Source organism: Alexandromys fortis, unplaced genomic scaffold, assembly GCF_014885135.2.
Source record: "Alexandromys fortis isolate MF-2015 unplaced genomic scaffold, M_Fortis_MF-2015_v1.1 scaffold_52, whole genome shotgun sequence".
In the NCBI taxonomy this organism is placed as follows: Eukaryota; Metazoa; Chordata; class Mammalia; order Rodentia; family Cricetidae; genus Alexandromys; species Alexandromys fortis.
This window is the reverse complement of record NW_026067929.1, coordinates 4,912,286-4,926,124: the sequence shown is the minus strand read 5'-3', so window position 1 is coordinate 4,926,124 and position 13,839 is coordinate 4,912,286. Positions and strand designations below refer to the sequence as shown.

Sequence of the window (13,839 nt, the reverse complement as noted above, 5' to 3'; positions counted from 1 at the left end):
TGAAGTTAATTTCGATTCTGTTCTGGGTGTTGTGTTGGGCTGCTGTGCTTAAATAAGTCATTTGCTTGGTGGGAACAAAGCTGCCATCAGGTGTGTGTGTGTGTGTGTGTGTGTGCGTGTGTGTGTGTGTATGTGTGTGGTGTGTGTGCATGTGCGCGTGTGTGTGTGTGCCAGTCTGGCCTCATGCTCAAGAGCACTGACCATTTGTATCTCCTGAGTGCTGGGATTAAAGGTATGCATCACCACACCCTTTGCCTTTTAATCTTGTCATTCATCCTAATTATTTCTTAGTAACTTTATTGTGTTTTCTATAGTGAACATTTGGAAACTTGTACTATCTACGTAGAGAGACTAGGGCAACCTTGAACTCACAACTCACTGAAGATTCTGATGAAACAGAGGCCATTTCCCCTCCTCACTCACCACACAGGGAAACGAGTCCCAGATGTCTACATCTGTCTCTGAAAGATAGGATCCCGCCCTGCTGCCACAGTACCCTCCCTCACCCAGCGTAGCCACAGTCATTCACATCTTTACATATCTACTTAATGTTCAGTTTTCTGTAGTTTTATTTATTTATTTTTGTTTTTGTTTTGTTGTTTTGTTTTTGAGATGTTTCTCTATATGTAGCCCTGACTGGGAACTCGCTCTATAGACCAGGCTGGCCTCAGATTAACAAAGATCTGTCTGCCTCTGCCTTCCAAGTGCTGGGGTTAAGTGTACCCGGCTTGGTTTTATTCCTTAAAAACTGATTCACTATATCTGTGTGTATGTGTCTACATAAGTTTATGTGCACAGTGTGATGTCCCGAGGGTCAGAGGGCCTCAGATCTCCTGGAATTGGAGTTCCAGGTCACCTAACCTGAATCCTAGGAACTGAACTCAGGTCCTCTGCAAGAACAGTCAGTGCTTTTAGGCATGAATCATCTCTACAGTCTGTTGACCAAGGTTTCTGTCCCATAAGGCCCCATAGCCAGTTAGTACCAAAATAAACACACAGAGGTCTACATTAATTATAAACTGATTGGCCCAGTAGCTCAGGCTTCTTATTAACTCTTATAACTTATATTAGCCCATAATACTTGTCTGTGTTAGTCACATGGCTTGTTACCTTTCTCAGTGAGGCAGTCACATCTTGCTTCCTCTGTGTCTGGGTGACGACTGCAGACTGAAACTTCCCTCTTCCCAGAATTCTCATTGCCCCACCTCTACTTCCTAACTGGTTGGCCCACCTTTACTTCCTGCCTGACTACTGGCCAATCAGTGTTTATTTAAAACTGAAATTTGCTAATCTTTTTCCTTGATGATAGTGTGATTTTGAGGTCTCGCTTAAGAAATCAGGCCTTAGTCCAATGTTAGGAAAGATGTCCCCTGCCTGTGCATGGAAGAGGCTAATTCTGCATCCTCTGTCTGGATTCCGAGTCTTGGGATGTGATCTGTGCTGTGCAGTGAGGGGTCCCTGTGACTTGTTTTCTCAGCTGGGACACTTCATGTGACTTCTGTTGTTCCTTCCCTGGCCAGTCTGTCCTTCCCACGTGGATGGACTGTGTCTTGTTGGCCTCTGGGTTGACCCTATAGAACCCCGCTGTGCCTTTCTGTACACCCGACACCTTAGTGGACAAACAAGGCTTGGGGTGTCTAGGATAGTATCCTGTTGTCCTCCCCACCCCGTTCCCACCTCTCTGTAGTTCTGTGAGCAAATGAAGCAACTCTGCTCTCCCACAGTTGACCTTGGGACACAGTCCCCTCCTGTGTGTTTTACCCCTCCTTGGTTCCCTGGAATATCACCACTGATTCTAGATGGTTTATGTTTTATTTCTTTGTGCATGTGTGTGTGTGTTTGGATGTACAGGTGTATATGAGTATGCATGCATGGAGAGCCCCAAGACAACCTTGGGAACATTCTTCAGGTGTGAACACCTTTTACATTTTATTTTTTAGATTTGTTTTTGACTTCCTTTCCACTGCTCCTCTGAGCACCACCCACACTTCCTTCCATGCTTATTCCTCTCTCTCCCTCTCCCCCTTCTCTCTCTTCCTCTCCCCCTCTCTCCTTTTCTATCACTCACATCTTGGCCTGGTTTAGAACTTTTCAAAGATTCAGGATTTAATGTTCTCAGTTTCTTCTGTTGTTTATCTCTTAGAAGGATTTGTTAGATCTGAATGTACGTGTGCTTCCAAAGTAACTACACAGAAATGTAATCCTGAAGACGACTTTATCAGGAGGTGGAGCCTGTGGGAGAGGAGAAGGTCACAGGGGCCCAGCTCCTCTTAGGATTTTATGAGCACTCTCGTAAGAGACTCCAGAGAACTGTCTGTCCGCTCCTACCACGTGAGGACACAGGAGGGAACTGATGTCTGTGGTCAGAAAGAGTGCCTGCTACAGACAACAGAGTGACTGTCACTTTTACCATGGGCTTCTCAGTCCCTCAGTCTTCGGGACCATGGGCTTCTTGTCCCTCAGTCTTCAGGACCATGGGCTTCTTGTCCCTCAGTCTTCAGGACCATGCTGCTGCTTTTGAGCTGTTGTATTTTGTGACAGCAGCCTAAGGGGCCTCATTTCATGTGTCTCATTGGGGCCGAACTCATTTTCACTCTGTCCCCCTGAATACTTGCGTGTGACTGGACAGTTCTCTGCAGTGCAGTGGACTGACTTACTGGCCTAAGTATGTACGGCTTCCATTGTAGCTGATTTCTAAAACCTTTGAGTTTTTATTATGCTCTTGTTATATTGAGCGAATTAGCTTTGAGACATGGTCTCTTTCGCATGGTCTGACGTGTAGCTGAGGATAACCTTAAGCTTCTCATCCTTCCGCCACTACCTCCTAAATGCTGGTCCGGTTACCAGACAGGGTAACTGCTCAGGGTCTGGACCAGGCATGTTCAGGCTGTCTGTCTCTTATTCAAGGAACTGAAATAAAGGTTTGCACAAATCTGCAAACACCAGGCAATGCTATTTAAAACAAAACAACAGAACAGGTCCGCTCCACCATGAAGAGTGGCGGTAGAGTACAGGGTTGAGAAAGCACCTGACAATTCTGATCTTGGCGTGGGCCTTCTTTTTGCAGAGTTTGAGAGGAGGGAGTGTTTAGTCAAGGGGGATGATTTGGGTGGTCTTATATTTTGTGTTTGTTTTAAGACAGGGTCTTACTATGTTACTCTGGCTGTCCTGGAGCTATGTAAGGCTGTCCTTGAGCTGGAAGAGATCCTCCTGCATCTAACTCCCAAGTGCTGGGATTAAAGGCATGTACCACTATGCCTGGACCTTCCTTTTTCTGTATGGCTCTCTACTTCAGTTTTTAAGCTCTGTAGTCTTTTCTTGGTTGTGCACATCCCTTCCCACAATGCACCTGATTTTAATCATACGTATGCTCGGTAGCGATTAGGCACAAAATGGCAAACCAAGGACTCTTCCTAAAAGTTCACTTAGAAGATAAGAGTTTGCCTTACTGTAAATGCTGCCCCCCCAAACCAGTTGATAGCAGACCAGCCCCCCCCCCACCGTAACATAACTGGAGTATGACTGAATAGAATCTAAGTATGAAGACTGTAAGGAGAGGATAAACTTATTCCATTGTTCCGAGGGGCTATGCACACAGTTTGATGTCCTGGGTTGCTATGTGCATTGCTCAGAGAGGGTATGTGTGCACATATGTACAGGGAAGGTTTCCAGGCTGCGAGGTGTGTTAGCAGAAGGGAGGTGTGCGCATATCTCAACCCGAGTGGAGTCCTAAGTTGTTATTGCCCGTGCTTGCCTGACTTTGCTGGTTTCCAGGTGTGCACCTGGTTTATGATAGGGATCTAACTGTGGGTTCCATGCACTCTAGATGGTGTGCTATAGGAAATCCTACAGCCAGTAGCCTTTAAGTTACCTGCCCACTTGGGCGTGGCCTCTTATGCTATTTTATGCCGATGTAAAGTGCATCTGGGCTCTTTTTCCGGCTGCGGGATTCGGCTGCTGTTTTCCGTTCCAGCAGAGGATATTGATTTGTGAGTCTACCCCTAAATAAATAACCCTATATTATGATCAGTTCTGAGCTAGTGTGGGATTTCTTCTAAGCGTCCTTCTTCAACTGAGTGCTTTAGCAAGTGAGTTATGTTTCCAGTTTTGTCTTTCATCACACTTGTAACATTTACATCAAATATTTGTGGAGATTTATACCAAAGTTACTATAGGGGAAGTGTGTTCATATCTGTTTGAAAAGACTGTCCTGGCCAATGCTTCATGAAGGCATCACCTGATACAAAGCCATCAAGGGACCAATCTGTCCTAATACCATGATCTAATTGTCTCTGGACATGGCAGGTTCACTAAACCCCTAGGTGTCTCTTAATCCAGTCAAGTTCACGGTCAACATCAGCCAACACACCACCAAGTTATTTCAGAATAAATGTCACACAGGATGTTTTCCTAGTAATTTTGATGATAATTTATCTAGCATAGATTATCTTTAGATCTGTACCAGTCAGCACGTGATGCATATTTTATTTCCTCTGTAGCCTGACATCAAGACCCCAATGGCTAACGAAGCTAACCCCTGTCCGTGTGACATTGGTCACAAGCTAGAGTATGGTGGCATGGGCCAGGAAGTTCAGGTCGAGCACATCAAGGCATACATCACCAAGTCCCCCGAGGATACAGGAAAAGCTGTGATTGTCGTCCAGGATATATATGGCTGGCAGCTGCCCAACACCCGGTATATGGCCGACATGATTGCTGGAAATGGATACACGTACGTATGAAGTTCTGTTCTTTGCTTCAATTCATGTGAATCTCTGTGGTCCACTTTGTTCCCTTCAGAAAGACAAACCCAAAAGCCGAACACAGCCTGAGCTGTATTCTCGTTTACATGATCTGTTTCCTTATCTCAGTCATGGGAACTGGGAACTATCCTTTGGAATTTAACACTGACCGGATGGAGCCAAGTCTTCCCAATAGAATCCCTGGGCATCAGGTCCCCAGTGGTACCTGACCCTACAGACATGCTGTACGGAGGGTCCCCACAAAGGGTTCCACCTAGGCACAGCACACCTGTGCACACTCCAGCACCTCAGCCTCAGGGTGGGTTTCACAGGTCTCCTTGGAAGGTGACTCAGAACAAAAGAAAGTCACAGGTCAAGGCACTTTTAAAGTACGCGGGTGGAAATATCTGGTAGGTGAGTTCTAGCAAAGCCTGCTGCTGTGGTGTCACGTGATAGCTGAGGATGCGCTTTGCCCTCGTGTTGGTGGATGCTACTGCCCTGTGACACATTCCAAGGTGATTTATCTGACAGTCACAGGGGTGTTAGGTCAGACGAAGATGGGTGATGAGTAGATGAGGACGGCTGAAGACACCCATGGGACCTGGGCTCTGGACCTGCAGCACCTCAAATTCTCCACAGTGGTGAAGCTCCAATCAGTTTACTACTCTAGCATCCCCTTTTGCACAGGTGAGGTGGCTTCTTTTTTGGGAACTTGAGTTCATAGTCCCCAGGAAATTGCAAGTCCAGGGTGAGCCCGTCTTCTTCCCCCCACTGAGCTTCGATACAAACAAACCTAGGGATGAAGAGACGACCTTGAGGAGAGTGGGGCAGTTTCCAGGGGGAAGCCTCTAAATAAACCTCTAAAGCCCACGTGCACAGAGACCCTAACCCTTGCAGCCATCCTGGGTAGGAGGGATAGCACCTTCCCCATCTTGCAGATTGGGAAGTCCAGGCATGAAGACAGAGGCTCTTAGCTGCTCTGGGTGAACTGTAAGCAGCTGATTGAACAGGATTAGAGTTTACAAAGCCCTGACCCTCTTACTTACTCACCCTCAAGCAATCTGGGGCTGGGCAGTGCTCATTTCTGTCTGTTTGGTCAAGAATGCAAGGCTAGGGACTGGAGAGATGGCTCAGTGGTTAAAAGTACTCGGTGACTTGATAGAAAACTCAGGTTTGGTTCTGAGGTCACACATGGCAGCTCACAAGTGTCCGTAACTGTTACAGGGGATCTGACACCTTCTTCTGGCCTCTGCAGGTAGCAGGCGTGTACATGACACACACACAAACAAGCATTCCTGCACATATAAATAAATCATAAAGAATGTGAGGGCAGAAAGTGGTCAGTGATCTGCCAGGATCTCACTACAGGACAGGTGGTACTGAGATGGGAATCTGACCTTTCTGGCCCAGGCCCTGGTGCTCCACCCACCTGTGCAGCAGAGGGGCTGGTCCCTTGAATCACAGCCATGGCTAACTCTTTACTTTGGGAGACTGTGGCCCCGGCTCCACCCCTCCTGAGTTGGCTTCTAGGAGAATGGCTCAGACTCCAATGTGCAATCCCGTCTCTTCTCTCCCAAGTGCTAGGATTAGTAATATCCCTGGTTTCCAAACTGTGCCCGTTAGGTGCCGGGTCCTCAGTCATTTGATCCTCTTTGTGATTTGTGCACGTGTACAATGAATATATGTGTATACGAGTGAGCTTTGTGCTTATCACAGCGCGTAGATAGAGGGCAGAGGGCAACCTCTGTTAGTTTTCCCTTTGCTTGTTTACTTATTCTCTGGCCTGTTCTAGAACATGCTGTGGACCTTATTCTTGGGGCAGGAAACTGGTAGCCTGTGCAGAGGCCGGGGTGGGGGTGGGGCACATTACTTGATCAAGGTGACTAGTCACGTTTCTCAGGGATGACCTTTGGCCCGAGCCAGTGTTCAAGGCCAGGACAGTCTTGGGCTGAGAAGAACAGCTAACTACATGGAGGAAGGAAGGCTATCTGAGGGTACATATCCTTGCCCACCAGTCCAGGTCTCCTTCTGTACCCGAATAGCTCTTGAGAAGTGTCTCCGCAGGTGGCTGGCAAACTTGCTAGGGCAGGATCACACCCAAGCCGCTGGAAGCCTGGGTACCTGCGGCTGTGGAGTCTAAGGCAATCTGGCCTGTCTCCAGATGACCTTTGATGTACTTAAGGGTGGCCTTCATGGCCCAGGTCTTTTCTTCCCTCTGCCTGGGATTGGCAGCCTACCAGGGCACTAATTAAGGCTACCTTAATAAGCCTGGACAAACATTGAGTCGACGTGATCAAAGGCTTATTCATGTCTATATTTTACAGAACCATTGTCCCAGACTTCTTTGTGGGGCGAGAACCATGGGACCCAGCTGCTGACTGGTCCACCTTCCCTGAGTGGATAAAATCAAGAAATGCCAGAGAAGTCAACCGGTGCGTTATCAACAAGCTTGAGGAGGAGCTGGGCTTCACCAGACTTCCTCCCTCCCTCCCTGTGGGATAGGTCGTCCTTTGGCCCTTGACAAGTCCTTCCAATAGCACAACAAAAGAGTTGGGCTCTGGCAGGCAATGAGCTGTGGATGGAGGCTGATCCGCACTCCTGGCCCCACTGCCCCAACAAGCATAGCTGCTCACCAACCTTACAAGGGATGAGTTCAAAGTTGGGCATCCACATGGGTGCTTGTTTGCAGACATCAGGACACTTATCCCAAGTGGATCAGCAGCTCAAGAACGATTGTTTATAGAAAACCAAGGAAATCAGCTCGGGGCTCAAGTAGCAATTGGCCAATAGCTTAAAGGTATCTTCCCTGGCTGTTCAGCCTCACTTCCTGTGTGCTGGCTTCACCCTCAAGGTCTCACCTCAGAGGCAGCCCAGTCTTCCATAGCCTCTCTCCCAGCAACCCAGAGAGCACCATGTCCTGTCCCTGCCCCCGTCCCCCCAGGTCATGACTGGTTCTGCATCCTGCAAACCCATCATCCAGACCAGGAGACTGCTCTTCTCTGGTTGGTCAGTTCTAAGCCACAGACTACTTGCAACCAGAGATTTGGTTTACCCCAATTTTCATTTTACTATGGAAGCAGCGACGTGAAGGTTTTATAGTAAGAGAACAAATTTAAATTCTAAATCAAGACACTTTGCAAATACATTGGTGGAAACAGTGATTAGGTGGCTACAGCAGAATACAGAAATCTCAGCTTAGGACCCAGCTGCCGTCTTACAGTACGCTCAGCTCTTTGACTGGCGGAGAACAGGGTTTTATTGAGTTGATACATTCCAAAGGTTTTTAATCTGTTTATCAGCTTTACCTGCTAATTACAGGCCTTAGAGCCAGCAGAGGTGGGCAAGAAATCAGGACAGGCTGTAATTAGGCTCTAGGCCTGAGACCTTCCACTCTCCACAGCTGCTTCCGCTCTTAGTTTAAGCAGGCCGTCAGCTTCCTTCTAGGAATTCCTGTTCTCACCACTAAACAAGTAAAAAAAAAACAAAAAAACAAAAAACAAAACAAACTTAAGGTAATCGGGTCACCAAAACCCTGAAGGTTCCTGAATCAGCCCTCTCTTTCCAATGCCTTTTCTTTCTGTTCTAGAGAGGTCGAGGCGGTCCTGAGGTATCTGAAACAAACGTGTCACGCCCAGAAGATTGGCATTGTAGGCTTCTGCTGGGGGGGTGCCGTTGTGCACCACGTGATGCTGAGATACCCGGAAGTCAGGGCGGGGGTGTCTGTTTATGGTAAGTGCCCAGTGCGTTTTACTCGGAGAAAGGAGGGAGGCTGTGTGACGGGCCTCTCCCACGTGCTGCAGTACAAAACACAATGGCGTGAGGTAAACCAGCTTAGCCTGGCTTTCTGGATCTGAAAGCAGAATTGGGTAGGTGTCTCAGTCCGTACAGTTCTTGTCCTGCAAAACAGTTCCTGAATTTGGTCCCCAGAACCTATGTTAAGGAGGCAGAGACAGGTGATATTTTTGCTTACTGGGCACTTTGCCTAAGCCTACTTGGTAAGTCCTAGATCCTGTCTTGAAAATGTAGGTGGAAAGGCTTGCCAGGAACACATCCAGGGTTCCTCTGACTTCCACAGACACGTGCACCTATGCACCCCAGCAACAGCAAATGCAAGTACATGCAAGTGTGTGTATGCGCGCACACACTCACAACCAAAAGCAAAGTCCACTTTAAAGTACAAACTGCAACTTTCACCCACCTTCTTTTTTTCTTTTGGTTTTCCGAGGCAGGGTTTCTCTGTAGCTTTGGAACTAGCTCTTGTAGACCAGGCTGGCGTCAAACTCACAGAGTTCACCTGCCTCTGCCTCCTGAGTGCTGGGATTAAAGGTGTGTGCCACCACTGCCCGGCTTCACTTTTTCTAAAATTAGCAAATTAAAAAATTTTGTATGGCATGTTACATACATGTCTGTGCACTATATTTGTGCCGGGTACCCACGGAGATCAGACGGTTGTCTGATCACCTCTATAGTTACAGATGGCTGTGAGTCACCATGGGGTACTAGGAATTGAATCTGGGGTCCTCTGGAGGAGCAGCCAGTAACTGCTGAGCCATTTCTCCCACTTCAAATTTTACATTTTAGCCTAAAGAAAACAAGTTATTCTAACCATGCTATAAAGACTCTGTCTGTTGGCAGAAGCAGCAGCGAATGCACAATTTACAAGCATCCAGGCTAAAATATGTCAAAAATAATGGAAGATGACTGCTATTTCGAAGTTACACACGCACAGACAGTTCCTGTGTAGCAAACGAGCTCCTCGACTTGGCACTTCACCCACGACTAGCACCAAACACTAAATATTTCCTTACACAGAAGCAACTCTAGCCAGGCATCGACACACACACTTGGAATCCAGTATTTGGGGGACTGAAGCAGAATTGGAAATTTCTGCCCAGTATGAGCTATATAGTGAGAGCCATTCTCAACCAACAAAACAAATTCAATAAATCACCAGTTGGCCTCATACACCAGGCCAAGAGTGTGTATGGGTGGATCGAAAGGTTGCTTCTGGGTGCACGGCCCTCTGGCGCCACCTGCTGATTGCTGTTGTGTGAGCGGAAGGTTATGGCAGGAATTGGCCACGAGACATCCACATTAGTCCAGACCCATGATGTGGCTTTGCCCAAGTTGGGCAGGGAGCTTGGCCATCCTCCTGTGGCTTGCTGCCTTCTGGAGAGGAGTGATGGGGAAGAGAGATGCTGTGTGCTGCTTAGCTTTGCTGTCACCCTGGCAGGAAGCAGGAAGTTGTTTCTCTCACACCTTTTAAAATCATGATTGTGTTTGTGTGCAGTGTTTTGGGACCTGCATGCAACGCCTGTGTGAAAGCCAGACAACTTTATGCGGGTTCTGGGATCAAACTCAGGCCTTAGGCTGTGTGGCAAGTGAGTCCTCTGACTAGCCATTTCCTGCCCAGTCTTCCAGCAGTCCATGGACGTGCTTTTATCCCCAAGCAAACACACCTGGGGGCTGCCTGGGCCTGGCAGTCAATACTTTGCACTTAACCTTTAAAGAGCTGAGACAAGGATAAACACTGAATGCCAATGACCTGAGGAGCATTGGGGTCTTGTTGGATTAATATCCTGCTCCAAGGCTGTTGTCCTTATGGATAAAACTGTCTAGTTCATTGAAACCAGAACAAGTGGGGCCTGTATCGAAACTTCTAGGGCAATGGTTTGAAAATTATGACCGATTGTAACAGCCACCTGGAGAGGGAGCACCTCCCAGATTGCTGTCCTCGGATACCAAGCAGCCCACAGCAGTTTGGTTCCTGATGAACAAGGTGCAGAGTACGAACAGTACAAATGTTTGGCTAGTCAGCTGTACGTTCCCAGTTCATAGATCAGGCTCCTGTGGAAATCAACCAAGGGCTGGGAGATGGTTAAGGCCTGGAGTACTGACTGCACAGCCATAAAAACCCAAGTCCAGATCCCTGGCAGCTGCATAAAAATCTGCTGGGGGATGGTCCCTCACCCCACTGGTCTAGAGAAACCTTTGAGCTCTAGGTCAATGAGACCCTGTAGCAAAAAGTAGGGTGGAGAGCGACATCGCATACACATGCACACAAGACCCATGTGGACGTGCACAAGACCCATGTGGACGTGCACAGACCCATGTGGACGTGCACAGAGAGACACTGCACACACACGCGCACAAGACCCATGTGGACGTGCACAGAGAGACACTGCACACACACGCGCACAAGACCCATGTGGACGTGCACAGAGAGACACTGCACACACACGCGCACAAGACCCATGTGGACGTGCACAGAGAGACACTGCACACACACGCGCACAAGACCCATGTGGACGTGCACAGAGAGACACTGCACACACACGCGCACAAGACCCATGTGGACGTGCACAGAACACACGCACATGTCCACCTCCCCCACCGCAAGGAAATATATTTTTAAAGACAGGGCTTCTTTGTGTTCTGACACTTGCTTTGTAGACCAGGCGGCCTCAAACTCAGAGATCCGCCTACCTCTGCTGGGATTAAAGGCAATGTGCCACCACCGCCCGGCTGGAAATCTCTTAATACACGCTTTTCTTTGTAAAAAAACCACACCAAATCGAGGCAGCTTTCTGTGGCAGTCAATCTCCCTCAACTCTTTTCCCCCCATAGGTTATATTTGAGATCTATTCATTATTTCTTTTTTTTAAAATTTACTTATTAAAGATTTGTCACTTCCCCACCGCCGCCTCCCATTTCCCTCCCCCAACTTTTTTCAGGCATCATCAAAGACAGTGAAGATGTTTATAATTTGAAGAACCCGACGTTGTTCATTTTTGCAGAAAATGATGCCGTGATCCCACTTGAGCAGGTGAGTGGGCAGCCTTCATAGTGTATCCTGACACTTAAAGGTTCCAAAGAATCCATTTATCATTGTAACTGTTTCCAATGACGAAAACTTACTAAAGACTGGAACTTGAGCCCAGACTGGGTCTGTTCAGAGAAAGAGCTGAAGGAAATGTTCCTGACACAACCTATTCACTGAGAAGGAACGGTCCCCACAGTAGCCCACTGGTTACCGTACAACGAGATAGATAACAAGATTAAGCCCAGGAGGTTGATAAGGAAAGTCTAAGTTAAAGCAGTCATTTGTAAACCACGCCTTTCAACAGTCCTCAGCTTCAGATCAGTTGGTTTAATTTTACTCTAGTGTGAAAGTAACACATGGAAGGCCAACTTTGGTTCTTTTCCTGGCTGAGGCTACTCCTGTATAAGGTCTCATGATGTTGATAGCTGGGACAAAGAACATCTTCCCAACAACTCCATGGTCACTATGGAAACCAGCAATAGTCTCATTGTGCTTTGCTATGCTAGACTGTCAGGACGGCAGTTGTACTGAACGCCTGCCCTGTCTGATGCTGTAGGGGACAGCACCCATCCTTTTCAGACTAAGGTCTCATGACAGAGACCCGGCTGGCCTCAGGCAGGGATCTGCTGCCTCTGCCTCTCCGCTAGGGATAAGAATGTCCACCATCAAGCCCAGTTTTGATTTGTTGGGTCTCAACCCCAGGCATAATGTAGGAGCTTCTGTTAACTGGTGTGCCACCAGCCTTACCCTGCTCTGCAACTCCTCTGACAGAGGCTAGGAACTGTTTACTGTGCAAAGCGTGTCAGCTCAGGGTCAAAGTCACATCATCTCACTTTTTTTTTTTGTGCACTAGGTCTCCGTGCTGACTCAGAAACTGAAAAAACACTGCATAGTTAATTACCAAGTTAAAACATTTTCTGGGCAAACTCATGGCTTTGTGCATCGGAAGAGAGAAGACTGTTCCCCTGCCGACAAGCCCTACATTGAGGAGGCGAGGAGGAATCTCATCGAGTGGTTCAACAAGTACATGTAACAGTACTCAAGCACAAGGCAGCTGTCATTCAGATTTTCCTGGGAATAATTAGCCATCTGATTTCTTACTTTACATAAAATATAGGGATCTTCAAATTCTTCTGAAACACAAATACAAAAGAAACTAAACTAAAAAGTATTTAACATGCAATAGAAAAAAATTTTTTTCTTTTGGTTTTTCGAGACAGGGTTTCTCTGTGTAGCTTTGGAGCCTGTCCTGGTCTTGTAGACCAGGCTGGCCTCGAACTCACGGAGGTCTGCCTGCCTCTGCCTCCCGATTGCTTGGACTAAAAGTGTGCACCACCACTGCCCGACACAATAGAAATTTTCAATAAATGCTCGGTAACTGAAGAACTCAAATGATGGTGTAACTGTAGTTATTAGGGGGAATCTGGGTCCATTAAGAGAGCAGCTATGTTTTCAGACATGGCCTTATGTTGTTAATTGGAACTGTTAAGACAATTCATGTGCAAAGCCAGAAAGAGTTACCAACTAGGTGGGTTAACCCTCCCTGATGCTATGGGCTTTGGGGAAGCTCAATGCCTCCCATATGCACTTCAGTGTGAGCAGTGTGGATTCCGTTCCCAGAGGCCCAATTATTCAACCTAATAAACTGATGTTTTTAAACTTTACGAATTTTTAGCTTCACTTTTAAACAAACACTTGTGTATAAGCGCCATTACGTGCAGAAGTCAGAGGATAATGCACAGCAGCCTTCCCACCACATGGATCCAAGGCAGCAACTTTTAGCCTGAACCATCTTGCAGGCCTTTTTGACAGAAAATGGTAAGATGAGCTAGCATCCTGTTGTGTCATACACTTTCCTCAAGCACTGGTATTTTATGTCCAAGACTGTGCTGCAAGTGTCCATTAAATAGGTGGAGGTAGAGGGCAGAGTTCATAGTCTAAGTCTGCAAGGAACAAGGCTCCAGATGTCAACAATGTTCTGTTTTTCATGGGATCCACTGAAACAGTGAATGCCAGGTTACCCGGTCTGGCCTTGACTTCCCAAGCTTAAGCATTGTGCTACACCAGCCAAAAAGGTGTCTCAGTTGCCCTCAAAGCATATACTAGAGGCACAGCACTGCCCATGCCAGTTCTGACTGGCACCTGAGCTAACTGTGGCCACTGTCCAGCACACTAGGGGCCATGTGAAAAGTATCCAGCACTGGTTTCTTCAATCCTACCCAAATACTCTCATGTCAGGACTGCCCCCCCCCCCCCCCCCCCCCCCCCCCCCCC

At 47.5% G+C, this 13,839-nt stretch overlaps 1 protein-coding gene and 1 long non-coding RNA gene across 4 annotated transcripts in view; one reads left to right on the top strand and one right to left on the bottom strand.

Annotated features, from left to right (window-relative positions):
• The window catches only part of LOC126503243 (uncharacterized), a 9,118-nt gene extending 7,895 nt beyond the window's left edge, over positions 1-1,223 (bottom strand). The window contains exon 1 of the long non-coding RNA XR_007592227.1: positions 1,111-1,223. This is a non-coding gene — a long non-coding RNA (uncharacterized lncRNA). The remainder of the gene's footprint in view (positions 1-1,110) is intronic.
• The window catches only part of Cmbl (carboxymethylenebutenolidase homolog), an 18,033-nt gene extending 4,804 nt beyond the window's left edge, over positions 1-13,229 (top strand). For 2 of the 3 annotated variants that reach the window (XM_050144784.1, XM_050144786.1), the window contains exons 2-6: positions 4,500-4,732; positions 7,067-7,174; positions 8,329-8,471; positions 11,477-11,568; positions 12,419-13,229. In XM_050144784.1, coding sequence (XP_050000741.1) covers positions 4,518-4,732; positions 7,067-7,174; positions 8,329-8,471; positions 11,477-11,568; positions 12,419-12,598 — 738 coding nt within the window. In that variant the 5' untranslated portion in view covers positions 4,500-4,517 and the 3' untranslated portion in view covers positions 12,599-13,229. Of the gene's footprint in view, positions 1-3,138; positions 3,243-4,499; positions 4,733-7,066; positions 7,175-8,328; positions 8,472-11,476; positions 11,569-12,418 lie in introns of those variants that run through there. The other variant, XM_050144785.1, reaches the window with a different exon arrangement.
• Positions 13,230-13,839: the final 610 nt, after the last annotated feature.